This window comes from Elephantulus edwardii, unplaced genomic scaffold, assembly GCF_000299155.1.
Source record: "Elephantulus edwardii isolate Elephantulus edwardi_28Jun2011 unplaced genomic scaffold, EleEdw1.0 scaffold00041, whole genome shotgun sequence".
In the NCBI taxonomy this organism is placed as follows: Eukaryota; Metazoa; Chordata; class Mammalia; order Macroscelidea; family Macroscelididae; genus Elephantulus; species Elephantulus edwardii.
The window spans coordinates 17,020,796-17,040,936 of NW_006399791.1; the positions used below are offsets into that span (position 1 = coordinate 17,020,796).

At 46.0% G+C, this 20,141-nt stretch overlaps 1 protein-coding gene across 3 annotated transcripts in view; it reads left to right on the plus strand.

The window, feature by feature from the left end:
• Positions 1–20,141, plus strand: part of SLCO3A1 (solute carrier organic anion transporter family, member 3A1) — a 439,918-nt gene that overhangs the window by 45,699 nt on the left and 374,078 nt on the right. Inside the window, exon 1 of one of the 3 annotated variants that reach the window (XM_006885190.1) lies at positions 18,401–18,411. The exons of the other annotated variants lie outside the window; for them this stretch is intronic. Coding sequence (XP_006885252.1) covers position 18,411 — 1 coding nt within the window. The 5' untranslated portion in view covers positions 18,401–18,410. Of the gene's footprint in view, positions 1–18,400; positions 18,412–20,141 lie in introns of those variants that run through there. 3 annotated transcript variants of the gene reach the window in all.

Below are 20,141 nucleotides of genomic sequence, written 5' to 3' on the forward strand. Positions count from 1 at the left end.
CTGAAATTATAAAAACTAGAGCAGAAATAAATGAAATAGAAAACAGAAAAACAATTGAAACTATCAACAAAACTAGGAGTTGGTACGGTTTGTTATTGAACCATTCCGGCTTATAAGAAGTTGAAACTATACATAACAGGAAGAAAATGTTGTCTGGTCCTCTAGTATCTTCATGACTGTTGTCACGTCCAAGTCCATCACTTTGGCTGTAGTGCCAAGCATTCTCACCAGCGGTCTGCCTTGCCCTCCTTTGCCCTCCACCCCACTAGACCTCACCCCCTGTTTTGGTGATTGAGCCCTTCCACTGACAGTGTTCTGTTACTGTCTTTTTATATAAAGCTTTTTATGTCTAATTGGTAGGAATAGGTAGATAGGCTTTCTTTCTGGGGCTCTCTTAGTCTAGAAGCACCACTGCTCTCTGTCTAGTGTGGGTGAACCTACTGGGATTTGAAATACCAGTGGTATAGCTTCCAGCGTTGTCATAATACACAGGCCTCCACAGTACAATGGGTGATGGCCAGAAGCAGTGAGGCCGGAGCTGTTTAGAATGAAGAGCATGATAAAGAGAACACAGGACCTCAGAAGAGTGGGTATTGAAGTGTCTCCTTCCAGACAGAGTCGCCTAGTCCTTCTGGGGTGAGCTGGAGTGCTGTGTGCTCCGGGACCTGAATGACGGTGAAGGTGGCCACATTTCTCTTACAAGAGTTGCTGGGAGAGTAAGCTTTTGTGGAGGAGCTGCTGTTGAAAGTAAGACAGTAACCCTTTCTGCTCAACCTGCTTGGTCTCATCACATCCTGAAGTCTTGGTCTGGACCAGACAGCACAACGCATCTTCCCCTGGTCGTGCTCATTTTCATTTGAGGGTGTTCCACTTGACCTTTTTAAAAGGAAACGCTGGAGTTGTTTAAAGGATCACGTGGCCAAATGTGAACACCGGAATCTTTCTCGGGGTGCCAGGCACGGGTCTCTGTTTCTGGTTTGGGGCTGCTTTGAAGAGGCCTGAGCGAAGGAATCCAGTGATGTAGCATCACACTGTTGTGGAAAAGTGCTCCACATTTTAGTCTTCCAGCTGACGCCCCTTCCCTCACATCATGCTCTGCTGTTTAAGTTGTTGACCTGAAGGCTGGATGGGGTTTTCCCTGTGGCTTCTTTTAGTCTTGGAACTGGAGGCTTAAAAGCCACTCAGATATAAAGCCTGGCATATTTGATCGGAAGCTTTTAATACCACAGCTATCAGTCAGTGCCTGCACACCGACCTCCTGGCACAGAGGAGCAGTGGATGCAGGTCCTCTGGTAACTAAGAGCCTGCAGCACCCCCTGATAAAAGCCACAGAAACAGGTTCCTTCTGTCCAGACATTAGGAACTGTTTCCCTTAGCATGACCCACATGGCTTTGTGGGCTGGGAGGGGAGAGGGGGAGACACCAGCATTGACAAGACTGAGGAACCTTGTAACACTGGCCTAAAACCACAAGATTGAAGGTCAGACGGCCTGTGAGCATACTTAAGATGCTGTCCTGACAGGAGAAGTATATCTTGTTTCTGATATGACTTGTAACATGTTAGCTTCTCTAAGAAACCCCAAAATTATGAGCATGACAGTTGTAGTTTGTAGCTGTGTGTGGCTGAGGCCCTGGATTGGCAGACCCGGTGGAGGAGCAGTTTTAGCACTTTGCTGGCAGGGTCTGGTAGAGTGAGTTTACTGTTCACAATGACTTTTCTTGCCCATTGACTTTCCCTTTTTGCCATGGTCCTTCATTGTTATTGTTGTTATTGTTGTTATGTGCCGTCGAGTCGATTCTATGCCAACCTTGTTGTCTCTGACACACCTACCCTCCCATTACTCCAGTCACTGAGTCAGTCCATCTCTTTGAGGGTCTTCCTCTCCTATGCTGTCCACCCTCCCAAGCATGACATTCCTTTACAAGGACTGGTCTCTCTTTGCAACATGTCCAAAGTATGTCAGACGTAGCTTCAGAATCCTTGCCTCCAAGGGGCAGCCTGTTTTCACCCTCTCTCGGACAAGCCTGTGCTAATGAAGGGATTGAGATAAATGGTATCTTTGTGGGTGAACCTGAAAACAAGGTACATAGACTATTAAAGTGGCACTTAGTCACTCTTCTTATCCTGCCACATTTAAATTGAGGACAGTTAGATGGAGAAAATGAGAATCATGTTATTAGCGAGAAAGAAGAATTGAAGAGTTCACAGAGTATTCATTTGACCAGAGATTCCTGTGTCAGTTGGCCTGTGACCTGGATCAGAGTAGCAGAGAACCAGAGGCCTGTGTGAGGCAGAGTTGACGTGGACGGCTCCCCAGAGTCACGGCCAGGGCCTTCACTCAAGCTAGCTGGAGGACTTTGTACATGGGGAGAGTGGATTCACCACAATGACTAGAGACTTTTGAACCTATGGCTCCAAGGGCCTATGAATGTGCTTAACAAACTGCCCTGACTGAAGAATTGTATCTTGTTTCCAACCTGAATTATAACCTTCTGACTTAGTGAACCTCATGATACTGAGTATCATCTCTGTGTTCATTGTGGTCATTACAGGAGATTAGCAGATCCAATAGTAGAGCATTGAGGACCTAGGAGCAACAGACTCACTGTAAAAAGAATTGGTTGACACAGAAGAATTTCGAGAAAGAACATATGATCAAGAGGCAATAGTGATGAAGGAGGACATTCAGGCTGCTCTGAAGGACTTGGTAAAAAATAGAGCCCAGGAATTGATGGATTACTAACAGACATATTTCAACAAACAGATGTTGCTGGAGACGTGCTCACCAGGTTGTACCACGAAATCTGGAGGACAACTACCTGGCCAACTGGCTGGAAGAGATCTGTATTTATTCCCATTCAGAAAAAAAAAAGAAAAGAAAGGTAACCTGACAGAGTGTGGAAATTATCGTACAATATCATTCTTATCACATACATGCAAATCCCGCTGCAGATTATCCAGAAACAACTGGAAGGGTACATTGACAAAGAACTGCCAGAAATACAAGCTGGGTTTAGAAAGGTCGTGGCACTAAAGACATTATCGCCAATGTCAGATGGCTCTTGGCAAAAAGCAAAGAATACCAGAGGGATATCTATGTGTGTTTCATTGACTATGTAAAGGCATTTGACTGTGTGGATCACAACAAATTGTGGTTAACCTTGAGGAGAATGGGAATCCCAGAATACTTGATTGTGCATATGTGAAATCTATACTTGGAACAGGAAGCAGTCCTCAGAATGGAGCAGCGAAACACTGCGTGATTAAAAATCAGGAAGAGAGTGTGTTAGGGATGTGACCTATCTCCATACCGTTTCAATCCAAACAGATCATTCAGGAGGGTGGGCTTTATGAAGAGGAATGTGGCATCAGGATTGGAGGAAGACTCATCAATAACTTAACGTTATGCAGATAACACAGCCTTGCTGGCTGAAACTGAGAAAGCCCTGAAGTTCTTGCTGCAGAAGGTCAAGGACTGTAGTCTTCAACGTGGATTGAAGCTCAACATCAAGAAGACAAAGATTCTCACCCCTGGGCCAATTGGCAGCACCATATTGGATGGAGAAGAGATTGAGGTTGTTAGCAGTCACAGCTTGTTCGGCCTCACAACACTCTTAACACCAGCAGACAAGAAATCAAAAGACAAATTGCATTTGGCAAATCTGGTGTCAGGGACCTTTCTAGAGTAATGAGAACCAACGATGTCAGTCTAGAGACTAAGATGCACCTAATCAAGTCCATGGTTTTTGCAGTTGTTTACTGTGCATCAGAGAGCAGGACAATGACTAAGGATGACAGCAGAAGAATTAATGCCTTTGAGTTGTGGTGCTGGAGAAGACTCTTGAACATGGACCACCAAGAAAACAAATAAGTCTGTCTTGGAGAAGGTGAAACCAAGTTTCTCCTTGGAGGCTAAGATTTATTTATTTATTTGTTTGTTTATTTATTTATTTGTTTGTTTATTTGTGTGTGTGTGTGTGTGTGTACACCTTGGAATAGGATCCGACTGGTACGAGAGGAGATTGCCCCTCCTTCTCTCCTTGTACAGCCGAGCATCTGGTGGATTTGAACCTCCTAACTCTGGGATTGCAGTGCAGCTTCTTGCCACTAGACCCCCAGAGCTCCCTGAAGGCTAGGAATTTGAAGCTCCATCTCACACACTTTTGGCATGTGGCCAGGAGGGACCAGTCTTTGGAAAAGGATATCATGCTCGGAAGGGTGGAGAGACAGCGGAGGAGAGGAAGACCTCAGAGGAGATGGATTGATAGAGTAACTGGGGCAATGGGGGTTGGTGTGTTGGAGTCAGTGAGTCCAGCTCAGGACAGGGCAGGCTTCAGAAGTGTTGTACATAGGTTCGCTGTGAACTGCAGATGACTCAACAGCACATAACGATGACAGTGGGTGCAAGGAGTGTGGGGCCTGTCTAACTGTAGAGAATTTTGTTTTGTCTTGTGGCTGTTGTGGAGGGGCCTCTTTCCCCTTGCAGAGTTAGTGAGTGTCAGATGTGGCCACCCTGATGCTGGCTGCACTGTTTGTATAGATAGTGTTCGTGTGGGGAAACCCCTTAGACCCTCTTGCCTCACTCAGTGATTCCTCCTGAGTTCCACTGGGCGAAGTGTCCCTTTCTTGGCACTGCCTTTGTAGCTAATCCTATTATAACATAAAGACCTAGGAACAGTGTCTTAGAGTACTTGTGTAGCCTGTGAGGGTAATGCCATATGTAGCTGGGAACATTTCCCAGTTGCCCATAAGATAAGTTGGGTGCTTGGGCATCATACTGTATGCGAAATGCTGTATCTCCAAAGGGCAGACACAAGCTTAGCCCCAGCAGGGTGCATGTCGAAGGAGAGGCTGGTGGGGAAAGGCCCTGGCACCTCCCTTTTCAAGTCCCCCACCCCAGGCACACATTTACTGCTGGGAGTTGGGGATAAACCCCTTGATTTTTCCAGAAGGTATATGGCTGAAACTATGCATTTACTTATCTCTGTGTTGACAACTTCCTGTTTCGTGTTGGGAACATTGTGGTGGAATTCAGTAAATGTTTGCTAGATGACCGAATGAATGTTCAAGGAGCAAAGTGTGAAATTTAGGAATTAGTTGTAGTTTTGAGGATTTCCACCACAAACCCCACCCTCTGCATGTGAGCTCTCAGGCCCACCCTGGAATTACGAGGTTTGTGGGGAAAGTATGATTTCATCAAAGCAGCACATTACGTGCGGGAGAATTGGAGTTTCCTTTACCATTAAGTGTCACCTGGTGTCTGCAGGGCTGCACCATTCCGTTGCTCTTTGAGAAGCTGGTTGGTTGTACTCTTAGTGCCTGGTGAGTTAGGGAATAGCAGATGGACTGTAGTGATAGCCCAGGAAGAGGCTGGCTGTTGGGCATAGAGAGGTGAGCAGCTGGGACTTGGGAAGGAGTGTTCTGGGCCCTTTGATCGGCTCGTCATCTTCATGCCGTCTGGATGCTAGAGTGAGGCTTGCTGCATCATCAGCTGGAGGGCGCTTTAGAGACTTCTGAAGCCCAAGGGCTCCTGGGACATGGAGTGTCTGTCTGGTCCCTGCCTGGTCCTGTGCACTGGTGCTGTGTCTCATTGACAAGGGCAGGCCTACCTCCCTTTGCCTTGCGGGTGCGTCTAGAACACTCCCCATCTCCAACTTTCTGTCCTTTGACCCTTTTTTACATGTAAGCATCCCTTCTGTAGAGATTCTTTCCCCCTGCTCTTTGTAGCGATTTTAATTTATACCTTTATATCCCCATAAAGTTACTTTTAGTGATAAATTCCAAAATTTAATTTATAACCCTTAATAATACTAAGAGGATACTTCACACGTTATTCATATTTTCATAATTAGTTCGTGTGAAAGACTGACTTTTTAAAATAGAGATTTCAAGCTGAGGCCTGTTTGTAATACATCTTACGGCGGCATCATCATATTCTGCTTCAGTTTCTGCTCCCACTTCTACTGGCAGGCTCCTCACTCTGTCCTGGAGCAGAGATAAACATGTTACATTTATTGTACATTTAGTCCTCCGGCGCAGACACACAAAGCAGCATTTCACAGAGGCAGCTGAGGACCAGTGTCACGGGAAGGGCTGGGCTGGCTGAGAGCATTTACTGCTGTGCTGTTGTGAGCTGCCATCAGGTCGACCCCTTGCTTGTGGTTGCTGCTGCGGAGCCAGGGTCACGTGAAGAGCTGAGCTAACTGGAAACATTCCATCCACCATGTTGTTGTTAGTGCCCCATAGAGACCCCAGGTGGAACGAAACACTGCCCTGTCCTGCCAGGTACGGGTCTTACAGAAGTGAACCTTGGGACTGTCCCTGAGTAATCTTTACAAGTAGTTCGCCAGCCTTTCTTTGCAGTCCGTCTTGGTCTGGAAGCCCCACTGCAAGGTGTTCAGCACCCAAACCTCCTCTGCTACCAGATGGGTGGCAGGTGTGATGTGTATTGGCCTAGACATGAACCGAGGTCTCCCATGTGGGAGGTGAGCATTCTACCGCCACACCAATACTGCCTACTGCTACTAAAACACTCATTGCCATCGAGGCCCTTTTGACTCATTGCAATCCTGCAGAAACAGTATTGCTCCTCTATGAGGTTCCCCAAAGCTGTCAATCTTTATGGAAGCAGGTTACTTACTATATCTTTCTTCTGAGGACGAGCTGGTGGGTTTGAACCACTAACTTTTCAGTTAGCAGTCAAATGCTTTAACCATCTGCCACCAGAGCTCCTTCTTGCCACTCTATAATTGTATAAAAAAAGTACGTTATTGATAAAATTGTTAACAGTCATGATGTTGAGGATAACAGCACATCAGCAGAGAACTACCAGAAGTCCTGGCTGGGTTTAGAAGGGGTCGTGGTACTAGAGATATTGTAGCTAATGTTAGATGGATCTTGGCTGAAAGCAGAGAGTACCGGAGGAATGTCTTTCTGTGCTTCACTGATTATGCAAAGGCATTTGATTGTGTGGATCATAACAAACTGTGGCTGACTCTGAGGAGAATGGGAATCCCAGAACACTTGATCGTGCTAATGAGAAACCTCTACTTGGACCAAGAGGCAATCGTCAGAACAGAGCAAGGAGACACTGCATGGTTCAAAATTGGGAAGGGCGTACACCAGGGATGTGTCCTGTCTGCATACCTTTTCAACCTGTATGCAGAGCAGATCATCAGGGAGGCTGGGCTCTATGAGGAGAAATGCAGCATCAGGATTGGTGGAAGATCTATCGACAATCTGCGTTATGCAGATGACACAACCCTGCTTGCTGAAACTGAGGAGGACCTGAAGCGCTTGCTGCTGAGGGTCAAGGACTGCAGCCTTCAATATGGAGTGAGGCTCAATGTCAAGAAGACAAAAGATTCTCACCACTGGGCCAATTGGCAGCATCAGGATGGATCGTGAAGAGATTGAGATTGTTCACAGCTTTAATTTGCTTGGCTCCACAGTCAACACTCTTGGGACCAGCAGCCAGGAAATTAAAAGATGTATTGTGATGGGATAGTCTGGAGACTCTCTGGATACTAAGGTGTGTCTGATACAGGCCATGGTCTTTGTATTCACTTATTATGCATCAGAGAGTTGGACAGTGACTAGGGAGTACAGAAGGAGAATTGATACCTTTGAGCTGTGGTGCTGGAGAAGAGTATTGAGGGTACCATGGACTGCTAAGAAAACAAACAGATTCAACCTTGAGAGGGTTAAATCGGACTGCTTCTTGGAGGCAAAGATTCTGAGGCTTCGTCTGATGAACTTTGATCATGTTGTAAGGAGAGACTGGTTCTTGGAGAAGGACATCATGCTTAGGAGGGTGGAGGGCAGACGCAGGAGGGGAAGGCCCTCTATGAGGTGGATTGATTCATTAACTGGGGTAATAGGGATGAGTGCGTCGGAGACAGTGAGATTGGCACAGGACAGAGCAGGGTTTATGACTGTTGTACATAGGGTCGCTATGAGTTGCAAGCAGCTCGACGGCACATAACAGCAACAACAACAACAACAACAACAACAACCCTGTTCTAAGCTTTAGCAATATCTAACACTACTCTTGGGGAACTCTGGTGACCTGGCCACAGCCTAGAAAGGCTTGTGATTCAAATTCACTAGTTGCTCTGCAGGAGAAAGGTGAGAAGTCTCCATCTGTGCTGTTCACTGCCTCAGAAAACCTGCTGGAGGGTCAGCTGTGGTCTGGTTTTGACTTGACAGCAATGAGTTAAGTTGAGTACAGTGATGGCATAATGCTTTTTATGTGTTGCGCCATTGATTCATAAGCTGGTGGTTCGAATCCACTGCTATCCTGTGGTGGAAAGATGAAGCAGTCTTCTCTGCTATTGCTAGATTCAGGTCACCAAGAGTGGGAATCGGCTCATGTCAGTGAATTTAGTGCAGTGAAGCCTTGATGCTCCTACCTTTGTTAAGCGTTTCAAGGTCCAGGGCTTCTCACAGCAGTCTGTGTAATTGGAATCAGCTTTAGCAAAGGTGAAGTTTAGAAGGATACCCAGTAAAACATGCACGGGAACCCCCGGAGAGAAGGGGTGGGAGCAGGGGGCTGAGGATAGGCAGGGGTGAAACCTCAGGGTTGCACAGGTTGGTGGGTGGAGGGAGAAGGGACGGAAATGGGAAGGATCTGGGTGAAAAGACTGCATGATGATGGCAACGTCCAACGGTGATTAATTTTGCAGAACAAACTGCATGAGAATGATTATATGAAATACAATATGAATGAGGAATAGTGTCAAACACAAAGTGTATGAACTTTGTAAGCAAACCAATGGGGGGGGGGGAAAGTGAAGGAGCATTTTGTGGATTCCCTAAAAAGTTGTGGATACAGATGAAGACGGCCCCTAAGAAGCCCCTGCTAGTGCCCAGTTTCACTTGTTTCTTATCCTGCAGTTTGTCATCTCTCAGGACCCAGGCTTAGGAGGTTCAAGACCTGCTCCCGGCTGGCGTTTTGGTGGATTGGAGCCCTTATTCCTGCTCTGCTCCTTCCCTTTCCTGCAGTTGTCATGATGGTGACTGAGCCCTAGTTACCAGTCACTTCTTGACATAACTTGTTCCTTTGCTGAGTTTTATAGGTTTTTGTTGTTGTTACCGTTGTTTTATAAGCAGACATAGAGAGCTGGTGTGTGTGAAGTCTGGTATCGTCTGTGCTGCACACATCCTTCTTCCACACTGCACTATGGACAGCTCTCAGGATGCCATAGGGTTCAGAGTTAATCCAGATGAGAATCTGAGCTAATGATATGTTGATTTACTCCTCACTTTGAGTAGCAAAGCCCTACTCCTCCTTCCTCCGTCATCTTTCCCAGAGCACAGATGGCTTGAGCTGTGTTCTCACAAAGTTTTGGTGTCCAAACACCCTTGTACACCCAACTCTCCCAGTCATGATCCCAAGACTGTCTTTAAAAACCTCTGGGCCTGCCCTCTTGGGCCCTGCAGGTGCAAAGGCACCACCGCTTGCCTGCTCCCTCCTCCACCAGTGCCATGGTGCCGCTGTTTGCTGCAAGCCCTCGACATCTGGTGCCAAACAGTCCTCACCCAGTTGGGAGCACTTGAGAAGGGCCTGGCAGCTTTGGTGGCTAAGAGCCAGAAGACATTGGGGTTGCCAGGCTGCCCTGCGGAGGTGCTTTACGATTTCCTACTAGTCAGCGAATTTCAGTCCTCTCTGCCTCTAAGGGAAGACTGTTCTCGGCTCTGCTTTCTGCCGTTTGTGATGAAGCATATCTGACGCTGCAGCATGGTTTTATAAAATCAGGCTTTAAGCAGACTGTCTAGGTTTGAATTACTCTGCTAAGCTTGCTGTGTGACCTTCGACAAATTCCTTAACCTTTCTGAGCCTCTTGTGCTGCATCTCTAAATTGAAGTTAATAATACCTGTGCCACACATATTTAGTGCCAGCATTTAATGAGATAATGCCTGTGGAGCCCACCTAGCCCAGGTCTTGGCATGCCGTAAGTGCTCAGTAGATAATTAGCTTCCTTCCCCTTTTCAAATAGAGTGTCTTGCAAGGAGAGAAAAAGATAAAATACACTTTGAAATGCACTGCTTTGCTGCTTTGCTCTGTGCAGTGATGTGTATTAAGCAAATTTCAGAAGCTTTTAAACAAAAGTAAAATAGCTTTAATTTGGCCCTTGTTGTAGTCTCCTTTGGTTCCATTATTAGCTGATGGGAGGATTCAGCCTTCCCCTCGGATGCTGCAGAGTGAAGACTGGAAGGGAGTTGGAATGGGTCCCACAACTTTTCAGTTTAAGAGAAAGCCTTCCCCTATCCCCAGTGTTTCCCTCTTAGCCCAGACAGCTGCATCACTGAACCCCAGGTGAGATACAGTCAACTGAGGCACCAGGCAGGGCTCAGGATGAGGCCTTTTGGGCTCTGTCTGACTTCAGGGTCCTGGATGCACCTGGGGCTCAAGTGGGCAGAGCAGCAGGTGAGGCTGGACACCTCTGCCTGCTGCCCATCTTATTCCTTTGCTCCACCCACACTCTTCCCCGCTTTGTGCCTCTGCTGCAGGCTCCTGTCCCTCAGGTCCCACCAACAGCCTCTGCAAAAGAAGCAGGCGACCACAGTGTTTCACCAGGGGCTTTGCACAACTCCCAAATCACATAAGATGCTGTTTGGCATAGTGTGTTGTGGCGTGAAGAGATGCACCTCTCTATTTCCGTGTAGGACTCCCAATTCTCTCGCCTCCACCATCTGAATAGAGTCTGGCTGGGAGAGCTAGCTGTTGAGGCACAACCTTCTCATGCCTGCCTGAGTGTGTGTCTTTGACCTTGTTGCTACACTCCAATGCTGTTTGCACCCATTCCCTTTATTTTGATGGTGCATTCTAGTGCATTGAGTGGTTTTGGCTGAGCAGTTATCCGAAATGAAGTTGTTGTTATGTGCTGTTGAGTCGCCTGTGACTCATAGCGACCCTATGTACAACAGTCCTAAACTCTGCTCTATCCTGTGCCAATCTTATGTCTCCAACACACCTATGCCCATTACCCCATTACCCTAGTCACTGAATAAATCCATCTCATCAAGGGTCTTCCTCTCCTGTGCTGTCCCTCCGCCCTCCCAAGCATGACATCCCTTTTCAGGGACTGATCCCAGCTTGCAACATGCCAAAAGTATGTCAGACGAAGCCTCAGAATCCTTGCACCATTTTACACTCCCGCCAACAGTGCAGTTTCTCTGAATCCTCACCAGCATTTGATGTTTGCAGTTGACCATTTGTACTTCTTGTGGACTTGTCGGAGATACATCCTGTTCGCTCACTGCTGTTCAGTCACTTCCAGCTCTTAGCCCTCCACCGGGTTTCTGAGGTGTCAGTTACAGTAAGAGGAGACTGCTCTTCTTTCTCTCAATTAGCTGCTGTTGAATTCAAACCTTGAGAGTTACACAGGCTTTGCATCAGCACAGCTTGCTGGGGACTGTGCCATTAGTACTCCCTATGTGATCCTCAGTGAAACTCAAGTGTAGGCAGTGTATACAGGTGTCCCTGCAATGCTTTGGGGCTTGGCAGTTCCCTCACACCTCTGACGCCCCCTGTGGGCCCCTAACACAGGGCTCACTCCTACTCCAGCTCTAAGAACCACCCTCAGTCCTCCGTTTTGGAGCTTGCCTCTCCTTATGTCTGTGACTGTAGTGTCCATTCATGACAGCATGAGTATGGGTCCTTAGTCTGGGGCTCTGACCTTGTAAAGCTGGCTTGTCATACTCATTTACTAGCCAAGGATCTCTGTGCGTTTCAAATGAGAAGGTCTTCACTTAATAACAAATGCGGAATAATCGTTTCCACCTAGAATCTGCTTCCAGCTCAGCTGTGTAACGGTAGAGTAGGTATTGCCTTGCTCTCCTGTAAGAAAAAGAATGAGCCTAGTTTTCTGTGTGTTCACTTAGACTTCAGCCAGGCACATTAAGCAGACAAAGTGAAGTATGATCCTTGAATTTGTACTTTTTTCATTTTTAGGTTGTATGAGTTATCTCATTTGTGTCTTTCAGAATTGTTGTTATATGGTGTCTAGTTCACAGATACTGTTTGCCCTGGAAAACTTTCTTATGCACTGAAACATAACATCTGTTAAGTGAAAAATCATACGTAGTGGTCTGAATTATGCATTCTGAGAAGCATTGTGGAATTAATTTAGTGCTAAGGAAATCAAGACATGTTACTTTGTTCTTTTGGCAGTCCATGAGATAGTCAGTGCTCTTCTCCAACACCACAGTGTAAAGCCATTAGTTTTTCTTCTGTCATCCTTATTCACTGTTCAGCTCGCAGATGAATAGCAAGTTATTGAAACGATCATGGTCCGATGACATTGCTCGTCAGTACCTTGTGGCCAGGGTGTTCCTTGGAGCAAGGGGGGGGGTGAATCTCACATACTTTGGACCTGTTATTAGGAGGGGACAGTTGTTGGAAGTGGACATCATGCTTGGGAAGGTGTAGGGTCCGTGAAAGAGAGGAAGACTGTGAATGAGATGGATTGATGTAGTGATTATAATGTTGCCCCGAGTGTGTCCGAGATGATGAGGATGCCACAGGACGGGGCAGGGCTCCGTTGCCTTGTTCATAGGGCCACTGCGAGTCATAGTTGATGCAGTGACAACAACAACACAAAACCACAAAAACCCAGCTTACTTCCTCTGCTTTTGCTTACATGCACAGTGCTCTGCATATGCGTGTGTCTTTATCCATGTGTAACTCTGCTGTCCGTATCTATATGAATGTGAATTCCCTAAGCAGAGACACTGTTGATGTGAAATCCAGGGGTGCACCTGTGAGTTGTTACCTTGCACTATCAGTACCTATTTCCCCCAATTATTTTATTAAAATTCTCAGACCTACTGACTGACAGGCTGAGTTGTACCAGCCATCACTCGTGTGCCTGCTCTGATGATCCTAGAGAACAGGTCTCTGTATTTTCATCTCTTTCCATCTTCTGTGGTTGTTGTTTCGTTCTGTGTCAGTTGGGTACTGTCAGTAATTCCTGACCAGACGGTCTGGGCTTTGTCAGCATGGGGGACCTACTGCTCATCACAAGCTTCTGGCCTGTAGACACCTAACACCCATTCATTCATTGCTTGACCTGGAGCCTCAGCAGCGGGCAGTGCACCCCCTCTGGCTGCCCCCACGGCTCCAGCTGTTCATGACTGGCCTTGGCAATCCTGATTCTTACTATGAATTTTAAAGCAAGATAGTAGATCAAGATTCCGTATCTATTTTTTTATTTCGTCACGTAAGACTTAACTCCGAATGCTACCCAGCCCCATCTTTTAGCACAAGTCAGTACTGGCTCCTATGTCTTTCAAGATAGTTTTATAAAAACTACCACCAAGGGGAGATTGATGTAGCCCCAAGATTCCATATGGTCACTTTGAAGCCCTCACACCACTTAGGTAGCTACCTTTAGGGTTGAGCTTGTAGGAGCACACACAGCTTTTCATTATTGACTCTGAGGTGCCTAGAAAGCTACATGCTGGCTGGGTGTGGTGTCATTTTGCCTTTGGCAAAATTAACTGAATGTCTCACCATTTTGAGTAAAGTCTTTCTCCTTTGTGAAAGTATGGCAAATAATTTCCATTTCAGTATTGATTTTGTTAAAAATAATTGTGAAATAGGTGAGAACAGCCCTTTTACATAATTATAGACAAAAGGTGAATATTTTATTTAACTCATTGGTGATGGAATAAGTATGTTGGTAACAGTTTAGAGAAATTTTGGGGAACTGTTAACATATTCTCTCTAATTGCTGCCAGGTTGGAGTTGGCCCTTGGCTGACCCTCCATTCGATCTCTGAGGCTGTTACATCACATCGGAGATTGCCCATCTTTGTCCCGAGAAGCTGTTGGTAGAGTTGAACGGCCAGCATTGTGACCTTTGAGTAGGCAGCTCCCTTGGGACCAGACCATAAGAGGGCTGCTTATATTGAGACATTTGGAGACAGAGTGTCAGGAGACAGCCCGAGAGCTCAGGGTGGGCCCCTGGCTGCTGGGAGTGTGGCCAGCATGGCCTCAGATGTCTGCTTCCTCAGGGACTGCCTTAGCTGGGTAGCCTCTCTGAGGAGGCTCCTGAGTTCTGTTCCCTCGCCCCAACGCTGGACGAGCAGGCGTTCACAGTTCCTGCTGAATGTGTTGCATTCTCTCCTCCTGTCCTTTGCTCTTGAGTCAGTCCTCACCCATAGTGATTCCGTCCATTTGTGTCACAGCAGAACTGTGTTCCGCAGGGATTTCCCTGGCTGGCTTTGAGGTTGTGGTTTTGTTTTGACTTCAATCACCAGAACGTTATTCTGAGGCACCCCTGGGCAGACTTGAACCTTCAACCCATGTGGTAACCAGCTGAGCATGTATGCTATTTCCAGCATTCCTTCAGGAAGGGAGTGTGTCAGGGATGCATCCTGTTTCCATACTTCTTAATCTATATGCGGAATGGATCATTTGAGGGGCAGGGTTTTCTAAGGAGAAATGGGGCATCAGGATTGGAGGAAGACTCATCAACAACCTGTGTTATGCAGATGACACAACCCTGCTTGCTGAAACTGAGGAGGACCCGAAGCATCTTCTACAGAAGGTCAGGGACTGCAGTCTTCAATATGGATTGAAGCTTAACAGCAAGAAGGCAAAGATTCTCACCACTGGGCCAATTGGCAGCACCATGATGGATGGAGAAGAGATTGAGTTTGTTAATAATTTTAGCGTACTCAAGTCCACAATCAGCACTCTTGGCACCAGCAACCAGGAAATCAAAAGATGAATTTGATTAGGAAAGTCTACTGTCAGGGACCTCTCCAGAGTGCTGAAGTACAAAGGTGTCAGCATAGAGACTAAGGTGTGCTTGATCCATGGCCATTGTAGTTACTTGCTATGCATCAGAGAGCTGGACAATAAATAAGGATGACAGATGAAAAATCTGTACGTTTTGAGTTCTGCTGGAGAAGGGTATTGAACATACATACCATGGATTGGTAAGAGAACAGACAGATCTGTCTTGGAGAGGGTGCTCTCTGGAGGTAAGGATTTTGCGACTTCATCTGACATACTTTGGGCATGTGGCCCTTGGAGAAGGACATAGTGCTTGGAAGCGTGGAGAGGAAGACTGGATGAGATGAATTGACACCGTGACTGGGGTACTGGGGGAAGGTGTGTTGGAGACAGATTGGCTCAGGAGTGAGCAGGGTTCAGGGCAGTTGCTCATAGAGTTGCTATGAGTTGCAGGCAACTCTACAGCACAGAATAATGGCAACAATCTTTATGAAAGTAGACTGCCATCTTTGTCCTTTTTGTGCACACAAATTAATAACCAGCCTTTTGGTTATTAATGAATCATGTTAACCACCACCTGATCTCCATGCCCTGTACTTCAGGAAACTGCTAAGAAACATTTTATCACCTTGCTCCTGGTTGTGGGGACTGTCATGCATCCTGAGGCAGTGCATTTCAACTTTCATGTGCTTACATAGGGGTCTTGTTAAAGAGTGCTGAATCTGGTGCAGTTAGTGTGGGACGGGGTCTGAGACTGTGCATTTCCAAAAGGCTCCCAGATGATGCCAGTAGTACTGGTCCCTAAGCAAAGTTTTTCCTAGCAAGTGCTGACTCAGCATCCCTGCCGCGCAGAGTTGCAGACCCTCCAGAGCCTCAGAAGCAGGTTGTAACTAGTCTGGGAGAACCCAGCACTTGAGGTTGAGCCCACTGTGCTGTGCATACACCAGCGTCCTGGACCCATGGTTTTACCCTCTTGCTGAAGACTGAGAAATTTGCTTTGTGAAGACACATATGTCCCAGCCCTTTTGCGTTTCCTTTGGGAACCATGCTTCTTGGCAATTATTTCACAGCCTGTAGCAGTGTGGGCATGTCTCTTCAAGTCCAATCTTCAGAACTACATTTGAAGGGATGCATTTTACATGAAAAAGAAACCTTTAAAGCAAAATGACCTGTGGGCATGGAGACAATGTGACTCCTATATATAACCCAGCCTGTGTTATTAACACAATGAATTTACTCAGAGTCTGAGCAGAAGAAATGAGACCTGATCACTGGAGATATTAACAATATGCTGATCAGTCAGGCGGAGAGGAAGTTGGACCCTACAGCAGGGCCTTTAGCTGTGGACCCATTTCTTCATGAAAAGGGAAAGGAAGTGTCAACAAGTTTAATTTGATGCTTTTTGCTACAGAGCATTACTATAAGTGAAACCTATTACCAAGCTGTAGGATTTAGGGCTGGCTTGAAATGAGTGGACCCCCTTGTATAAGGAGAGGCTAACTAGCCTCTAATAATATTGATTGTTCAGGGCCAGCACAGAATGTTTTATTGAGGCTACATTTCATAAGAAACTTTTTGCAAATGAAACTAATACTTAATTATTGAGAGAAAATGACCGTGCCTTGCTGTCTGCTTTCCTAACCAATACTCTTGATTCATGAGGGCATCTAGTTGTTCTTAATAATCTGTCCTGTTTCATAGACTGTGAGGTATGGAAGCTATTTTCTTTACTCCTTCCATCCTAATATTTAGGTTTATTGCACCAAGGGTGTACTCCTGCTTGCTTCTAGTTAATCTTCTGAATTCTCAAGTGCTATGGCATTTGTCATTGCAGATTATTCAATTATCTTGTGGTGTTTTGCATTTTTATTATGTTCTTTACATCTAATAAATGCAAACCTTCTCTTTGGAGCCCACTAAGAGAGGTGTGGTTTTTTTTTTCTTTGTTTGTTTGTTTTTAAAGCAGACAATTTAGGATATATATTGACTTACCTGTAGTAAAAAAACACCAGTATCTGCTTTTGTTGCTGGGTAGGATACTTCAGTAAAAGAATTCACCTTATCTGTGGTTTTGCTTCTGTACATTCTCTCAGTTTCATTGGTGGTTTTCTTCATTCTTCTTGTTCTTAGATACTGTTGAGGTGAGTAAAACTCACAGTGACCCAGTGAACAAAAGATTTTAACCCTGTTCTGTCCTGCACCATCTTCACACTAAGTGACATACAAGAGCCCAACTCTGCAGTCACTGTGTCAGTCCACCTGATCGAGGGTCTTCCTCTCCTTCGCCAACCCTCCACCCTTCCTAGCATGATGTCCCTCTCCAAGGAATAGCTCTTCCTAGCAACATGCCCTAAGTATGTAAGGAGAAGCTTTATCAGTCTTACCTCCAAAGAGCACTACAGCTGTACACTATCCAAGATATAGCTGTCTGTCTCTTGGCATCCATGGGATGTTTAGTTCACTTCTCCCACATCATAGCTCAAAGATATCAATTCTTCTGTTATCTCTATTCTCTGCCCAGCTCTCAAATGCATAACAAGTGATCAGAAAGACTCTGACCAGAATCAGACGCTCTTTAGTCTTCAAATGGACATCACTACTCCTCAATAATTTGGAAAGGTTCCTAACTACAGATTTCCCCAGTGCAATGTGTCTCTTGACTTCCTCACTGCTCATACTAAATGGGTTAATTGTAGATCCAAGCAAGATGACGCTATTGTCAGTTTCAATCTCCTCTCCAACCATCATGGCATTAGAATCTTTGTTTTCCTGACACTGAGATGCAATCCATACTGAAGGCTGCATTTCTTGATCTTCTGCAACAAGTGCTTAAGTCCTCCTCACTTTTAGCAAGCAAGGTTGTGTCATCTCCATAATAAAAGTTATTGATGAGTCTTCCTCCAATCCTGATGCCACATGCCTCCTCATATAATCCAGCTTCTTGGATAATGTGCTCAGCATACATATTAAATAGGTATGGAGAGAATTCTCTATATAATTTGTGCAGTTACTATTAGCTCTGGGGATAGATGCTTGAACTGGAGAAACAGGCATGGTCTTACCAATTGCTGTCAGGTTAACTTGAGCTCATAGCAACCCCATGCGTGTTGGCAGTGGACCCACTCCACAAGGCTTTTAACAGCTGAGGGAGACTGTCAGAGCCTTTTTCCAAGGTGTCTATGGGACTTAATCCAGTTAGTTGTCAAGGGCCAATTGTATTAACTATTTAGCATCAATCAGGGACTCCTCTAGAAAAAGGAAGACTTTTTCTTGTCTTTATAAAGGGTACTGGACATCCCGTGGATGTCAAAAGAACCAACAGTTATGTCTTAGAGAAAGTACCACAAGAATGCTCCTTGGAGGCAAAGATGACAAAGCTTTGTCTCACATGCTTTGGGCATGTTGTTAGGAGAGGCTGTTCCTTGGAGAGGGCCATCATACTTGGAAAGGTGGAGGGTCAGTGGAAGAGGAAGACTCTCAATGAGATAGACTGACACAGTGACTATTGTAATGAGCTTGAGCATGTCAGAAATGGTAAAGGTGACACAGGTAGAACAGAGTTCTGATTGTTTGTTTATAGTGTTGCTATGAGTTGTACTTAACAAAACCTGACCACAACATCATCAAGTATATACACAGAAGAGCAACCAGTGTGCTCCTTAGAGTTAAGAACGGTGAAACTTCATCTCACATACTTTTGGAAGTTTTCAGGAATGGTATGTCCTTGGAAAATACTTCATGTTGGGCAAGGTGGAAGGTCAGAGAAAGACAGTGTATCCTCAGTAATGTGGGTTGGCATAGTGCCTGCCACGAGAGACTTGGTGGAGATTATGATGATGGCTTAACCTAACATCAGAATCTGATCTGTAGTTCATAGGGTTGCTGTGTGTTGTAGTCAACTTGACAGCACCTAACAACACTAACAGCAACATCTTATCCTCTGTCAGGGAGAAAGGGGCTTATGCTGGCTGGCAGTCCATCCAGCATGCTACTTTCTGGATGAGCTCTCTGAAGGATGGCTCCCTCACAAGCTGAAGACATTTCTCTTTATCTGTGAGCAGAGTAAAAGGGTGATCTGAAGTGCAGTCTCAGTTTGCTTCTGAGTTAGGGTTAGGACTGAGGTGAGACAGGCCACAATGGCATGTCGATGTGTTTCTGCTGGACCCATACACTTCCCAGTGAGTGAAGGTGGACTTTGAAACATGCCCTGTGTTGAGAGAGAGTGATCTATCTGTACTCAGTTTATTTACTCTCAGAATATGCAGGCTAATCTCAGGTAGCAAACTTAGGAAGCAGACACTCCTGGATTCACGCCCTTTCTCTGACACTGCCTGGCAGTGATTTTGTGAAAGCAGTGCCCTATAACTTTATTGTTCTTCTGTCTCCTCTGAAAAATGGGCACGAAACTGCCTGTTTTGTAGCTGGAACATTATCCAAATTCACACTGATGCATATTAAGTTCCTACCACAACTCAAAGCACTGTTTCTGGAATAGAAACATTGGAATTAAGAAGTTGGATGTTACCACTAATTCTCTCCCCAGGTTTTCACATTCTTTGGATCAAAAGCAAAACCCATAGCCTCCTGCTCTCCCTGTCTTCCCTTCATCCCAGTCCATCAATCTCGAACGTTCTGGTGTGGCTGTGTTGCTAATGCTAGTGACGAGACTAGCATTTCTACAGTCTCTCAGGACACAGCTGGCCTCTGAGGGATCAGTTTTTCCCTGTGGGTGCTAAGCCCAGTTTACATGGCAGCACAGGGGCCAACAGCAGTGTGCAAAGGCAGCTTCGGAGCTGGCTACCACAGCTGCAGGTTCAAGGCTGACTCCTCCTTCTCCCACCCTTGAGGCTTTCTACAGTGTTGGACATGTCACTGAGGTGTGTGTTGGGGGTGTGCTGGGGCTGTAACTGGAGAGGCAGAGCCAGGTGAGGTTGAACAGAGGAAGGAGTCTTAACTCTAGACCAATGAAGCTTTCTGATTAGAAGTTGAATGGAGTACAGAAAGCTGTCCTGATTTTGGGTGTACTTAGCTTTTATGAAGGTGTCTCTTCAATATGTCTGACTTTCTAAGCATGAAGTCAAAAGGAGATAGCATGACTCAGTTGATGTTGTGGGTTTCCAGCACACCAAGGACATGTGTCCAGTGACTCCCCGTCACACCCTAGGCCCCTGGTTGGGTCTAACACTAGCCAAGCATCTGCTCCTAGTGGCCACAGCTTCCTGACAAACACCAGGTTCCCACGTTGCCGGTGCCCAGGAAGACATGTGCTCAGGTCCCTCGTCCTGAGCCTGGTCACAGCCCCTGCCTTCCAGAGAAGTTAAGAACACAGTGGCCTGGATGGCCAACTGCATAGATCGATCCCTTCATTCTAGAGGAGGAATCCCAATCTGTCCA